At 35.5% G+C, this 16,150-nt stretch overlaps 1 protein-coding gene across 4 annotated transcripts in view; it reads right to left on the bottom strand.

Annotated features, from left to right (window-relative positions):
- Positions 1-290: 290 nt before the first annotated feature.
- The window catches only part of GLMN (glomulin, FKBP associated protein), a 32,436-nt gene continuing 16,576 nt past the window's right edge, over positions 291-16,150 (bottom strand). For 3 of the 4 annotated variants that reach the window (XM_032423743.1, XM_032423767.1, XM_032423751.1), the window contains exons 8-19: positions 13,549-13,736; positions 11,678-11,731; positions 10,035-10,065; positions 9,841-9,930; positions 8,689-8,730; positions 8,170-8,243; positions 6,645-6,729; positions 6,031-6,140; positions 5,260-5,323; positions 1,667-1,790; positions 1,000-1,082; positions 291-898 (exon numbers count right to left, since the gene is read on the bottom strand). In XM_032423743.1, the coding sequence (XP_032279634.1) occupies positions 782-898; positions 1,000-1,082; positions 1,667-1,790; positions 5,260-5,323; positions 6,031-6,140; positions 6,645-6,729; positions 8,170-8,243; positions 8,689-8,730; positions 9,841-9,930; positions 10,035-10,065; positions 11,678-11,731; positions 13,549-13,736 (1,062 nt within the window). In that variant the 3' untranslated portion in view covers positions 291-781. The remainder of the gene's footprint in view (positions 899-999; positions 1,083-1,666; positions 1,791-5,259; positions 5,324-6,030; positions 6,141-6,644; positions 6,730-8,169; positions 8,244-8,688; positions 8,731-9,840; positions 9,931-10,034; positions 10,066-11,677; positions 11,732-13,548; positions 13,737-16,150) is intronic. The other variant, XM_032423758.1, reaches the window with a different exon arrangement.

Genomic DNA, 16,150 nt, shown 5'->3' with positions numbered 1-16,150 from the left:
TGCCAGTATTTCTAAAATTAATGTTTGCAGATGCTTTCATATTGTAAGTGCTGCTAGAGAGGTGGTGATGGACTCTGCCCCCTAGACTCCTCCTGAGGTAGGGAAAGAAAGAGAAATTAAGGGGTGCCTGGGTGGCTCAGATGGTTAAGCATCTGCCTTCGGCTTGGGTCATGATCCCAGAGTCCGGGGATCGAGCCCCACGTCCGGCTCCTGGCTCAGCGGGGAGCCTGCTTCTCCCTCTGCCTCTCCCCCTGCTCGTGCTCTCTCTCTTCCTCTCTCTCTATCTGTGTGTCTCGAATGAATAAATAAAATCTTTAAAAAAAAAAAAAGAAATTAAGAGAAGCAGCCAACTGGCCTAATTGAAAACCTCTCCTGTACACTTCTACAGTGGTGTGATATCCTATTTGACACCAGGAATTCTGAAGTGTAACAAAGCATCTAATTGGAACATAAAGTGTAAAATGTATTTATAAATTCACTACAACTGTATGAATAAGGGCAATACAACTACATTTTATGAGATTATAATACAAAATTATTAGTTTGTATTGGATTTTCAACAGAATTTAGAATACATATTTGGGCATTATTTACCATGAAAAGTATCTTTTTAAAACCAAAGAATACTACTGATCCATAATGTGTCATCACAGAAACCAGTATGAGAAAGGCTACATTTATTTTTCTAGCAGTGTCTTACAGAAAAGTTTTTATAAGGGTACTAAATAATCATAATGGAAAATACAGTATTTTACTAGTTTTTATTTAGGAAATGGAGGTTTCACTTTATCCCAATATTTTCTTCAGGGGTAGACTTTGTTTTTATTTCAATGAGTTCTTCTACTCGAGCCAGAACACTTTCAATCAAATCAAATGTGAAAAGAGCTGAATGTAGGACCTGCAGTGCCAAGGGAAATTAGTGTTACATTAATGTTGCTGTTAAAGCAAAAAAAACAAAAGTCTTCAGCTGGATATAGCTTAGGAAAATTTCAGATCTACCTTAAGCTGCATTTCAGGAGGCATATTAGGGATCTCTTCTCCACCTACAGTTACAGAACAAAGATCTTTAGACTTCTGGACTTCTGTAAGAGAAGAAAAAAAAAGTGTCACATTTAACCATTAAAACAAATCTCAGATTTCAATAATTTATAAGCTACTTTCATTATTATACCCATTACACTAAAAAAAAAAATTTCTAGTAATGCCTATAAGAAATACTCCATAGCTATACAGAAAAGAGCAGAAGATTATTATAGAATTGCTTGCTGACTTTAAAAAGTAATTCTGGATCTAAGATTCTTTTTCGTAATTTGTACAGATTTACTTGAGGGTGAGGATGGACAGAGCCCTACCCAAGTTAGTGTAATATCCAAACAGAAATACTTGTAATACAATTATATTCTTAATCAGAATTTGATTTTAATCTGGTTTTAAACCAGAATATGCTTCAATTTGGTTTAAATCTTTGTTAACCCGATTTCAGTGTTAACTGGCTTACAGATCTGCTAAAAATCATTTTAATTATAAATAAAATGACTTAGCTGTCATGGTTCCATGTTAGAAAATAAACAAGTATGAGATGAAAAAGTTCTTTGAGTATAACTGACAGTTCTAAAATTTGACTAATTTTTAGACCTAACCAAAAATGAAATTGCACATTACCAACCTTGGCTATTTTCTTGGCTATTTTTAATTTCTGCTTCATAATGTGCTTTTGACATATTAAGTCCTGTATGGAGTGGCTTTAAGAAATTATTCTCAATCTTTCCAAGTTCTGTCCATAATCCAGTCTGTTCAGAAGAATTAATGAAAGAATTAGTTATTTGGTTCAACATTTCTTGATTGCCTACTATTATTAAACACACGTTGAGAGTTGGAGAAACAAAAATAAAATCTAATCCTTGCCTTCCAAAATAGTTTACTATTTAATAAATACGTTCATTATTACATCTAGTTATTTTATGTGAATACCAATACAAACAAAAATGTACTTTGGACAGTGTACTCATTAATACACCATTTGGACAGCTCCTGATTTTGAGATCTGTAACTCACAAGTTTTATTCATGAGAAAATTATTTGAGAATAATCCTTATGATGAGACATTTCTTTTCCTGTAAAAACCATCGCTACAATGACTACATTATATATTCCTTTAACTCATGACCTTTCAATTGATATCCTTGTCACAGATCTTGTTCTAGAGGATTCCCTCCCTTCCCTATTGATAGAAACATTTTTTTTAAAAGATTTTATTTTTTGAGAGAGCAAAAGCGAGAGGGAGAGGGAGAAGCAGACTCCTCACTGAGCAGGGAGCTCGATGTGGGGCTTGATCCCAGGACCCTGAGATCATGACCTGAGCCAAAAAGGCAGACACTTAACCTAACTGAGCCACCCAGGCGCCCCGATGGAAACATTTCTAACACGAAGTTGTTACGAACTTTCTGGTGATCAACGTAGACAGAGATTTTACCTGCCTAAGACAGCTTAGGTTTATTCTGTCATCCACATTATAAGTTTTTATTCCAAGAGCATTTCCTCCTATAGTACTTAAAGGAGAGTCCTGAAGTCTTAATTTTATTAGGAAGAAAGGGAAATGGGAGGGGAGGGGCTGGAGGTAGGAGAGAAAGAAGGAGAACTGGAGAGAGAGAGAGAGGAGACAGAAGAGGAAAGAAAAAATTGAGTAGTAGAATTAAGTTTCCAGGTACTTTTTTTTTTTTTTAAAGATTTTATTTATTTGACAGAGACACAGCGAGAGAAGGAACACAAACAGGGGGAGTGGGAGAGGGAGAAGCAGGCTTCCCGCAGAGCGGGGAGCCCGATGTGGGGCTCGATGCCAGGGCCCTGGGATCATGACCTGAGCCGAAGGCAGATGCTTAACGACTGAGCCACCCAGGTACTCTTTACAAAGAAAATATCTTAGGTAAAAAAAGGGAAACTTAGGAACCCAATTATCCTTAACTAGAAGTTGACCACTTGAAAACCTATTTTGTAATCAACTTTTGATTATTCAGTTTTAAATAGTTAATATCTTTTATCATGTATACAAACATCTCATAAAATTGATTTTATTCATAATTCATAATTATATAAAGGTTCTCAAACTTCAGTGTGCTAATTAAAAATGTAGATTTCTGTGCTTTACTTGGTGACTGAGTAGATTTAGGGCTAAACCCAGGAATTTGCATTTATATGCATAAAGGAACAAATACCCAGGTGATTTCGATTAGGACTATATGTTAAGATACAATGATCTAAAATGGCCCCATCCAATGCCAATGAGAAACTGAATTTTTAATTAAATTTTTTTGATTCACATTTTAAATATTCAGATATGGCTACTAAATATTTTATTTATTTGAGAGAGAGAGAGAGCACAAGCAGGGGAGGGAGGGCAGCAGGCAAAGGGAGAAGCAGATGCCCCCCTGAGCAGGGAGCCGGACGTGGGGTTTAGTCCTAAGACTTCGAGATCATGACCTGAGCTGAAGGCAGATGCTTAACTGACTGATCCACTCAGGCGCCCCTTGTTTTTGTTTTTAAAGATTTTAAGGCAATAAAATCGTGGAAAAATTAGGTTACAGAAAATCTGTTGTGCACTCTGTTCAGCATAATTCCACAAATCTTTCATATGATGAACTGTAATAATTTTAGAAGCATGTAGGAGTGTAAGAGCTATGGAAGTAAGAATATTTTCTCTTATAATAAGGTTACTAGATACTTAAAAAATACTACAAAGAAAATCATTTTAAGATTTATCTTCAATGTCTAGAAAAAGTAACTTAAGAATTAAAAAAATAGTTATAAGGATAAAAATAAAAATGTGAAGTTTTCACAAATGTTTGCTTTTAATTTTTCCCAAGTAGAATCACTTATGTAGTAACGAAAGTTTTTTCAGTTCTAAAGCTTACCTATATAATTCAAAATGCACTGTAGCCTATCTCAAAAAAGGAAGACTACGCAGTTCTAAAAACTGAAATTTATTGCCAGAACAGACTGGGACCTTGCAAAAGATAGTCAACCATGATAATGAAGAAATAAAAGAAGGAAATAATACACAAGGCATATGTTTCAATAAATGAAAACCCAAAACATGGATTATATGGAATTATATGTATGTGTATATATATGCCAGATACTTACAGCTTTTTTCCTAAATGAAAAGCAAATCTGCATACATTATATAATTCAGTTTTTAAAAATTCCTAATACTTTTGGCCTTTATAATCTCCCATGGTTTCCCTTGACCCTGCTTTCATTCAACATATTACAATATCAATTTAGGACAAAAATAGGTAAGCAGGCAGATGGGAAAGTATATGAGTAGATAGGACAGAAAGGGATAAAAATTATTATGGGCTGTGTATTAGAATAAATTACTGTAATTCAAAACAACTAACATTTAAAGATACCTAGCAAAATAAAGAAAGAAAGAAAGATACCTACCAAACAGAACACTAGGTATAAAAACTAAGTTGGTTTTACCAGGAGAGATGGAGGTTCAAGAAAAGTTTTGTGAAGCTGAAGTGTGGGAGAAGATACCTATAACTTATGCAGAGAGATAATAGGGTGAAGAGATATAGGGTGAAAAGGGGAATGACTTCTGAAAAGAATGAGTCAGCTGACAGCAACCCAAAATAGTAGGAAAAGAAATGGATTATTATTCAATTATGAATCACTTTGTTTTCTATTTGAATGATCCTGTTCTTAATTTTCCTATATACCTTTCTGATTGCTTCTCAGCTTTTCATCTGACTAGTTCAGCTCTCAGCATGCTTAACAGGTCAAAAATAGGTACTGGGAGGGGGTGCCTGGGTGGCTTACTTGGTTGAATATCTTTTTAGATAAAATCTAAAGTCTAAAATCTAAAAAAAATGTTTCAATTAGTCATATCTGGTGAGGGGCTAGCAAATTATCACATGATTTTATTTTAGACAGCTTAGACTTAAATCATGACCTATAGGTGGAGGCAACTGAACAAGACACCCAAACATATGCACACTCCAAAAATTTAGTTAACTCAGGACCTGCAACGTATCTTCCTGACAGGGCTAAGCAATGCTTGCAGCAAGATAGCAGAGGTTCAATAGGAAAAGGAAAGGGAAGCTGGGTGTGGGGTGGTAAGGGCTCCTGGGAATTAGAATAACTTCAGGTTTTAGAATAACTGCTGGTACTTCTCCTAGCCTTTGTTGTTGGGTAAGATAATATTGGCTCGTGCATTTTGAATATACTGTTTCTTTAAAAAAAAAAAAACTCACTTACTTGATTGTCTTTCTCATTATCTTTGATAACCAAATATCTCAATAAATTTAATGAAGCCATTATCCTGTTAATTAAAAATATATAATTTGTTACTTACAGTACGGTTTTATATAATCAGCAATTTCAATGAATAAAATAAGTTAAAACCTAGGGCATATTTTTACAATTATGTTTGCCATTAGAAATTATTCCCCTTAACACATCTTTTGGAGTAGTAATTATCACTCTTGTTCTCCAAGTTCACAAAATACAATTGTGAAAATTACTATTCTTTTCCCCTGAGGGAGCCTTGTTATCTTTAATACTTGAGAATAACATCTCTTACTGCCTGAATTTTAAGACTCCTTTTATAAGCTTACAACCACTTCTCATCATCCATGCTAGCAGACTGAAAGTAAAATTACATGTTGTCCTAGAAAACAAAACAATAAAACCCAAACCACGTCTTTTATATAAGTTATATATATGAAATTCTTAGTTTTTAGTCACCAATGCTATAGTTGCAAATCCCTATGAGTTGTGTATTGGAACGCAGGGCACATCATAGGTATAAAACCATCCTGTTGATCATAATTTTGGAAAGGAATTTTTAATTTCGTTTTTACACAGTATCTAATTACCTAAATATGAAAATCTTTATGTAATTTTATGAATTAGCCATAGATCATAACGTAACAGGAAAATACATCTTATTTGTTTAGGTTTGCTAAGCAGGGGGTTCCACATTTTATTGTGAATTTACTATGTGAACCTTAGTAATGGTCACCTTACCTATCTGAGTTTTGGAGTAAATCTGTTTCAGCACCCTCTGGGAGAAAGAGTACCAAATCTAGAAGTGAGATCAGCTGTGGGCCTGTAAACCATTTGTTGTTATGTGTTCTCTGAAAAGCAAAATAAAAATTGGAAAAGGTTTTAAATAACAGTTGATTAATTCATGTGTTTTTCTAATACCTTCATACTATAAAAATAAACAAACATTACACATTTAAAATATATTTTTTAAACTTTCATTTCCATTCTTTCACACTCTTTGTAGACACTGGGAACAAAATGCCAGTTGAAAACACTGATATATTCTTTCTGTTTTCAATATAGAATTACTGACTATTCATAAACAGAGTAGCCTTAGGTTTCCATTAATATTTCAGAAGTATAGAGCAAAACAAAGTCATATTCTCAGCTCAAAGAATTAATACTATTTAAATATATAGTTAACAAAATTTCAAAATTCAGGTTTTTAAAAAACAGAAATGGTGAATAAATATGCCCTAACACAAGATATAGAAAAAGTCCATAGGGTAAAGTCCACATTAATGTATTCCACAAATGAATGAATATATCCTACAAAATAAAAAAGATAATCAACACCTTAGCTATGCTCTTACCTTTAATGACACATCAATTTGATTTTTGATATTCTGAATAATGAAAGCCTCCACACCTGAATGATTACTTGTATTCAATAAGCACCTTAAAAGCAAAATTACAATACATTTGAACTTATCCTCAACTGCATTATACTTAAATGATGATGAAAATTTTACAAATTCAAATGGGCCATGTGTTATTTCTAGAAATACAACAATCAGTGAAGACAGCAATGTGTCAACCAGTTACCAAGTCACTTGTGGGTTCTTGCTGTAACCGGCAATTTCTATTTTTTTTTTTTTTTTATAGACTTTATTTATTTGACAGAGAGAGACACAGCGCAAGAGGAAACACAAGCAGGGGGAGTCAGAGAGGGAGAAGCAGGCTTCCCGCGGAGCAGGGAGCCCGATGCGGGGCTTGATCCTAGGACCCTGGGATCATGACCTGAGCCGAAGGCAGCCGCTTAACGACTGAGCCACCCAGGCGCCCCCAGCAAATTCTATTTTAACTGGATCTTTCCAACAAGAAATTTCTATTAAACCTAATGTGAATCTTTTGTGCATATAGTTGCAATGACTTGACATGGCAAAAATGGGCACTAGTATATAATAGCCTAAAAACTCCCAGAATTACTCCCTGTGAAAGTAGACTAGTCTTGTTAGACTAACTTAACTACAAAAAAAGGAAACTCAGTATGAATGGCTTAAGAAGAAAGGGGGATTTCTTGGTAGGGATATAGGTAGATAAGAACAGGAAAGCTGGTATAAGACCTAAGCATCAAATTAAAATTTCATAAACCTGGTCTAAGTCTTATCAATAGAAGTGAAGATGGGATCAAGGGTGCTAGTATTGGCCAATCCTCAAAAAAGACTTCTTGGCACATTGACATTGCCCAAATCTATTTTTAACTCATTTTTATTTACTACCAGGTATGTCAACAAACTAGGTCGGCAGGCCAAATTCAGCCTGGTGCCTGTTTTCTTTTATTGGAACACATCCACCCCCCACTACAGAGACAAAGTTGAGTAGATGCAACAGAGACCGTGTGATACATAAATGTGTATTTGCTATTTGGCCCTTTATACAAAAGTCTGCTGCTCTTTAACTTGGAAAGGTGCTAGAATCTTTTTCCCCTTAAACAGCACTATTAATAATCTCTACTATTAACTTACAGTGAATAGCCTTTGATATCAAAGTTATAACTCCAGAGCAATTAATTTCAACAGTGAATAATGGAGATTATTGACATGTAAAGTTCTAGCAGGAGCCTTATCAATCTCTTATTTAATCTCTCTCTAGTCTTTTAATTTTAGAATATTTCAATTAGTTGAACTGAAATACTATTATTCATATAATATGTATCCATAATATTTGACTAACCCTTCTCTACCTATAGGGATAAAAAAATTTATTATAATAAGGCTTCCAAGTAGAGTCGACTTACATGTAAAACATACTTAAATACTATAACCTGGAATAATTAAATGGCATTAATTTGGTTTTTAATCAACTACACACTTGACAACCATTCCTGATACCTACCTAAATAACGTATATTTGCCTTGTGAATCCAACTTGTTAATATACAGTTGAAGCATAGCTAAACTCTTTTTCCTCTAAAATAAAACAAATAATATTGTTACATAAAGTGGAGATTATAGTTGACTCTTGAACACGAGGAGTCTCAAATGTGCAGGTCCACTTATGAGCAGATTTTTTCGATAAAGTATAATACTGTAAATGTTTTTTTTCTTACGATTTTTTTCTTATAATTTTCTTAACATTTTCTTTTCTCTAGCTTACTTTATTGCATGCATATAGTATATAATACATATAACATACAAACTATATGTTAATCAACTCTTGTTATCAGTAAGGTTTCTGGTCAGTAGGAGGCTATTAGTGGTTAAGTCTTTAGGGAGTCAAAAGTTATACATGGCTTTTCGACTGTGCTGGAGGTTAGCACCCCTAATCCCTGTGTTGTTCAAGAATCAATTATAAACTATTCATTAAAATTTCTCACTGTAATTCATTATTATTTAGTCCCAAACATTTACATACCAATGTCTCAATGGGGCAAAGTGTCATTACTTTGACTAAGCCCTGGAAATTAAAAAAAAAAAAAATTCAGATATTAATAGATTACACTGACAATAGACAACTATATTATCAATGGTGGGTACTAAAATTTCAGAGAAGGTAGGAGATATAAAAATTAAGTAAATTTTTCCCTGAGCCTCTTTATTTTTTTTTTTAAAGATTTTATTTGAGAGAGAGAGAGGAACATGAGCAGGGGTTGGGGTGGGCGGGGGGGGGCAGCAGGAGAGGGACAAGCAGACTCCCCACTGAGCAGGGAACAAGACGCGACGGCTCCATCCCAGGAGCCTGAGATCATGACCTGAGCTAAAGGCAGATGCTTAACTGATTGAGCCACCCAGGTGCCACTCCCCGAGCGTTTCATTCCACTGTTACATCTAAGGAAACTAAGTTCAATCCATTTTGTAATTAAAACTGAGGGGTGTTACAGAGCGTAAATTTAGAAGTCAATTGTAATTTACAATTTTGTCTAGAGTGGCAAAAAATGAAATTAGACATGTGAAAATATAATCCATTCATTAAAAAACAATCAGTGTTAATTTAGTAACAACAGCCATGTTTTTCTATTTAAATAGTGGAAAAACATGTTTCTACATCAACATCTTAAGACCTACCTGGCTATTATAACTAACAAATAGTACAAAGTAAAATAAATCACAGGAGGAAAAAACAAAATGTCTTTCTAGTAATGAGTCCATGCACCCCTTGATGGAGTCCTTAGGACTTGAGTTATGAGTAAAGGAGTTTCATTTCCAAGGTCCCTACAGAAACAAAGTGCCAAAGAAGAAAATTATGTTTTTCCACTAAGTGTTATGCTATCAATTATGATAGCCATTAGCCACATATAGCTATTTAAGTTTAAATTAATTTAAATTAAATTAAAAATTCAGTTCTTTAATCAACTTTAGCCACATTTCAAGTGCTCAGTGTGGCTAGTGGCTTTCATACTGATCAGAGCTAGAACACTTCCACCATCACAGCAAGTTTTACTGGACACATGGCACTAGTTTTCAGAGGATATGGAGAAGAAAGTAGGAGAGGAGTCTGAAAAGACCTTTACTTAAGTTCAAAATAGGAAAGGGGCTATGTCAAAATTAGAATACACATTTTACTTACCTGAGGTACAGTAAGAAAGCTCTTGATTTCTAAGTACTGGTGAAGTAGACCGTTGTCTTCTATTCTCAATAAACCATTCTCCAACAGATCCTACAGATTAAAATATATGCAGAGATACATATATAGCGAAATCAACAGCTGTATTTGTTGACAATGGCTGTGTGTAAATTACAATGGGCGCAAATGAATCTTACCACTCCTTTGGAGAAAACAGACTCTTCTGTTCTGGAAGAGAATATTAAAATTTATCAACATGGCTTTCTTTTCTTTTTTTTTTAAAGATTTTATTTATTTATTTGACAGAGAGAGAGAGAGCGAGAGCAGGAACACAAGCAGGGGGAGTGGGAGAGGGAGAAGCAGGCTTCCCGCAGAGCAGGGAGCCCGATGCAGGGCTCGATCCCAGGACCCTGGGATCATGACCTGAGCCGAAGGCAGACACTTAACAACTGAGCCACCCAGGCACCCCTCAACATGGTTTTCTAAACTGCTTTAGAATGATTCTTCATTTTAGGAAAAATAAAGCAAAAATTGAAATTTAAAGACTTTAAAAATATCATTAAGGAAAAATTCTGTTGAAGAACTTAGTCAAAATTCTTAATCCATGTTTGATCTGTCTTTTGACTTGGTTACTGACATCTGAATCTGACCAAAATCTGCCCTCTCAGGGCTTCTTTCATAGTAACAAATCAACAGATCTTCAACAGCAAGTGCTAAGAAACCAATTATACATGATATACTATGTATTCCAGTTGATTAATCTGTAAACTCTTTCCCATTCTTTTTATAAAGAAGTAAATGCTTTCCATTTATGATAATATTTTTTTAAAGGTGTATAATCTTTGTTAAGTAAATATTTAAGCTCTGTGGCAAAAAATTTTATCTAAAGCCTAAGTTCGTATTCTAACCATGCAAGGAGTTAAAACTGTTGTTTTTGTTTAATGACTAAATAGTTTGGAAATCTTAAGAATATAGAACTTAAGATTCAAATCAATACATATTCTCATTGTATGAATATAACAGAGACTAAAAAGAATGTAAAATCATTAAGACATACATAATACAATAAATTTACAGAGTTAATAACTACTCGTGCCAGGAGACCCTTGGAAATTCCTGCCTTGTAGGCCGAGGCTTTGGACATTTGCCATGTTACAAATCTTCCTTCACCTGGGAAGAGATGGGATTGATAAACTGTCACTAATGTTCCTATAGGATACTACTGAAAGGTCCTGATTGATCGCAAGAGATAATTTAAACATGTTACAAGAAAACACAAAGTGTATAGAGTTTTGCAAAATTCTTAAATATCTATCTGGAAGAATTATACATATTTGTCACTTTGTAATTTTTTTAAAGAGAAAGACTTGTATTCTTAATGCCTCAAATAAGAAAAGTTATTGGATATAATCACTGTCAATAATCTAATAATCTAAGTTATAAAAAGGTGGGGTCAAGACACCTCCTTCCTTTCGATGCAGTTCAGATTGTGTCCATGAAGCAAAAACATGGATAAATTTCTTTTACTGACCACCTCTTCTTAGATCAAGGAGGCTGCAGTGGGAGAGCGGTGTTTTAATCTACCAACTTTTAAAATAAGAGAAGAAACCTCAGAAGCATATGACTGGAAATTACCTTAGAAGACAGTATTTTAATATTTAAAAGAGATTTTTTTGTTGTAAAACCTCTTTGACTCATTTTTGTCTCATGTTTACATCACTGTTTTATAAAATAACCAATTAATTAGGGTCTGGCAAAGAGAAGGTAGTCTCCCCCACTCTTAACAAGAACTACTTTAATACCACTATTTAATTCTGAGATGCCATCTAAATGATCTTACCTTTGCAAAAAGACTTCAATATGCCCCATATTAAATTGCAAAAGGTACGATGGGCTAAAATAGACAACATATATATATATGTATGTATATATCATCACATACACGTACATTTTTAGAAATTTTATATACATAAACACTGTTACGGGTTGAATTGTGCCCCCCTCTAAAAAGAAATATTGGAATCCTAACCTCTAGAAAGAACGTCAGCATATGACGTTATTTGGAGATAGGGCCACCTTATTTATTTTTTTTAAATTGGGATGAACAAGAACCTCCCCACCCTGGAGATAAAGTGAAGTCATTAGTGTGAGCCCTAATCTGGTACAACTGGTGTCCTTATAATAAAGGGAAATGTTGACAGAGACATACACAGAGAGAATGCCACATGAACATGAAGGCAGAATGGAGTGATAGATCTACAAGCCAAGAAACATCAAGGATTGCCAGCAAACCACCAGCAAACAGGGGAGAGGCATGAAACAGATTCTCCCTCAGAGCCCTCCGAAGGAACCAATCCTGCCCACACCCTGACCTTGGACTTCTATCCTCCAGAACTATGAGACAAAAAATTTCTGTTATTTTAAAACTATCCAGTTTGTGGCATTTTATTATGGCAGCCTTAGCAAACCAACATACGTACCTAAGCCGTTCTGGTGGTAGTATGATGAAGAGTACAGGCTCTAGGGTCAGATGGAACTGTCTGGAAGGCAGCTGTGCTAACCACTATACCACCACCACCTACTCAGAACGGTTTGAATCTACCTATCCCACTAGTTAAGTTGTATGGTATTGACTGGTATCCTAACTTGTCTAAGCCTGTTATTTTCATCTGTAAAATGAGAATGCTCTATTTCATAGTATTGTAAAGATTAGATAATGCATACAAAGCTGTCTGCATATTGTTTAATACATGGTGAACATGAAAGTCGTAACCATTATTGCAGTATTTACATAGAAATATATCCCCAGGTATATTCATACATAAATATATAAATGCACACAAAGAGATACACCTATGGCCTGCAAGACAAGCAAGCACGTAATCCTTATTATCATGGATATTAAAGTCCAAAAGGTATTACATTATAAAATTATATATTTATTTAAAAAATAATTTTGATAAACTTTATAGGAAAAGGAGGACAAGGTTAAGATAATTACAACAGTTGGGTGATGAGAGAAGACTTTCCTCATAAGGTGATATTTAATAGAGATGGTCTAAGCATATACAAAGGCCCTATAGCAGAAAGGTTCATGACACATTTGAATAAGAAACCAAAAAAAGGTCTGTTACTGGAGCATAGTAAACAAGACAAAAGGTGTAGAAGGTGAACCAGGACAATCAAGCAGGGACCAGATTATGCATAAGCTTGTCTCATGTGAAGATTTTTAGACTTTAAAGCAATAAATAGCCACTGAAGGGTTTTCATTAGGGACTACTCTTAGTGTTTTGAAAGAGCTGGATTAAAAGGGACTGAGGTTGGATATATAAATACTCAGGATTACATGAGTAATACAGTTAAAAGAAGATGGCAATTTAGACCACCCCATGGGTAACTGACCAGTTCCCTCCCTTATAGACCAGGATGATCCCAACAGCTTCAAAACCAAGCCCAACGGTTTGGCTTCACACTTTCTGAGTCTTGTCCCCATGATTATGTCTGTTTCAACCCTACCCTCCCCCCCAACACCTTTTCACTCTTTGAGTACTACTGGCTTTAATAGATGATAGGCAGTAATATTAATAAAAATAGCTTTTGTTTATACTTCATTTAAAATGTATTAGTACATTAATAAACATATACTGGAAATTAGATTGAGTTTGATACTCCTTTTAGAATTATATGAAGAAACCAAACATTAACTCCTACCTTAAGACCATTGGAAGCTGATCAATACTGATGCCCTGTACAAATACCAGATAGGCCAGAGAAGCCATAGAGTCTGCTAACTGTTTGTCTTCTTCTTCCTCAAATTCAAGATAGTCCCAAGTCCTCTTTTTCCTTCCATGATTAAAAATCATTTTGGGAAAAGGATGTCCAATTGCTGATAAAAAGCCCTGTGAAACAGATAAAAAAGTAAGCTATAGCAGGCAGGCTCTATTATGTTCTTCCCATCCTCCCTAGCCATATTCACATCCTGTATAATCCCCTCCCTTGAGTGTCAGTGGGACCTGTTGGACTTGCTTCTAACCAACAAAGTATGGCAAGATGTCACCCCATGATGAGATTATGTCATGACAAAAGTGAAAGGATTTTTGCAGATGTATTTAAGGTACCAAATCAGTTGACTGGGGTCATTCAGAATGGTGACTATCTTTGGTGGGCCTGACTTAAGCAGGTAGAAGACTTTTAAAAAGGGGCCAGGCCCTTCTTCAGAGTCAGAAACTCACCTCTGTAGGCATTGAAGAACTAAGCTGCCATGTTATGAGAGGGCCTACAAGAGAGGGCTGTAGGGCAAGGAACTACAGACAGCCTCTAGGAGCTGAAAATGGTCCCTGACCAAACAGCCAACAAGAAAATGGGGACCTCAATCTATAGCTTCAAGGAGATAAATTCGCCAACAACCTGAGGGAACCGGGTGGAAAGATGAAAAAATTTTAGAGATGGATGGTGGTGACAGCTGCATGACAATGTGAATGTATTTAATGCCACTGAACTGTACCCTTAAAAATGGTTAAAATAGTAAATTTTATGTTATATATATTTTATCACTTTTTTTAAAAAAGTGCTTCAGAGGTATTTGAGAACAATCTAAAAATGTGAGACATACAAATATCATGAAATGATAGTAAACTAACTACTCAGATAAAGAATACTCTAGGAGCAGTGCTCCACTGACCACTGTCTTCCTAGATACAGAGCGGGCAGGAGGAATACTGGTCAGTGGCACCAGAGGCTTTGGAAAACAGTGCTGCTATCTCAGGTCGTAAGGGTTCTTGTGTCATAAGAGAAAAAGCATGAGTGGACAGGACTACAGTTTTATCTTTTTTTTTAAGGAGGGAAGAAGAGAGAAAAAGAGACACTCAGGAAACAGAAGGCCACTCCTATGCGTCTTATGTTATTTCTAACTATAGTATACTAGAAAGCATCTGGTCTTCGGAGTCCAATGGAATTGATTTGAATTTTGGCTTTACCACTTATTAGCTGTGAGATAGTGGACAAGTTACCTAACTTCTCTAAAGCCTCAATCTCCCTATCTAGAAAATGATATAATGTCTATGTCAAATATTTATTGAGGAGGTTCACAAAAAGAGTATAAGAAAAGGTTACAACAAACTACTATATACAAAGGGAATGACAAAAACAGCTAAATCAGAATACCGACCTTCCACATATTCACTCATTTATTTTAATAAATACTTGAATGTCAGGCACTGCGTCTGACATTGTGGGGAATTATAAAGTCAAATAAGACTTTTCCAGCCTTCAGGGAAGTAAAATCTGCTGATCCCAGATGGCTCCATTAGTCATTTCAGAACACAAAAAAGAACCATGGGAAATCATCCTCAGTCACAAGAGACTGCTATTCAGCTACCAGACGCTAAATATATACTTGCATACTGATTTTCAAAGCCACGCATTCCTGTTATAGCTATAAGACAACAAGTTTACTGTACTTGGGTTCTAAATGTCCTCTTAATCATGAAGCTCCATTTCTTCATTCGGCCAATACTAGATATATTTTTTTTTTCCCAGAGTAAGGTTAGCCTTTTAAAAAATCATTACATATAACCAGATTCTTCAGTGCTGCTTTAGGATACATGGAGTCCACCTGTGTCCAAATTAGGGCCTTCACTATCTACCCACACACCCTCCAGCAGTCTTGCTCATACCCAGGATGTACCTGCCACTCCGTAATTTCTCATGGCAGCCTTGGCCCTTTTAGGCATGTTTCTGTGGTGAAACCCTTGGGACATTCAAGCAGTTCTATACCAAAATAACTTCTGCCAAAGGAGGGATAGTTAAGGCTATCAATCTCAAGCATACCACACTTACCTGAACTTCTCCAGCATAGAACAGAAGGCACCTCCTCACTTCATCTCCTACCCTGATTTCACCTCTACTTTTTTTTTTTTTTTAATTTTTAAAATTTTAATACAGTTCAAATCAGTGTGCCAGGTTCATTTCAGCTCCTTCACTGCCAAAACTGAGGGCAGGGGCTGCTTTAGTTTCTCTGCCTTCTTTGTGTGTGATGACCAAGGTGTATACTAGGTCTCTGCTGCATCGAACTTTTAACTTCACCATTATCCTTCTTTTTCTTGATGGATTTGGCATCCTTCCGCCTGGCCATGAGCAGAAAGTCCTTGATTTTTTTCGATTTTGCAAAGAATGGCTATGAGGGGTACAGGGGTGCATGTGGCTGGCACAGCAAGTGGCAAAAAAAGAGCTCAGCTCTACTTGACTGCTTTGTGCTTCCTCATTCTGTCTCTACTTACAATGATCCTTCCGCTGAGGTCTTACAACCTCTTCC

Source organism: Phoca vitulina, unplaced genomic scaffold, assembly GCF_004348235.1.
Source record: "Phoca vitulina isolate PV1807 unplaced genomic scaffold, GSC_HSeal_1.0 scaffold2, whole genome shotgun sequence".
Taxonomy (NCBI): domain Eukaryota; kingdom Metazoa; phylum Chordata; class Mammalia; order Carnivora; family Phocidae; genus Phoca; species Phoca vitulina.
Note: the sequence above shows the minus strand (reverse complement) of the source record. Positions and strands in the feature narration are given on the sequence as shown.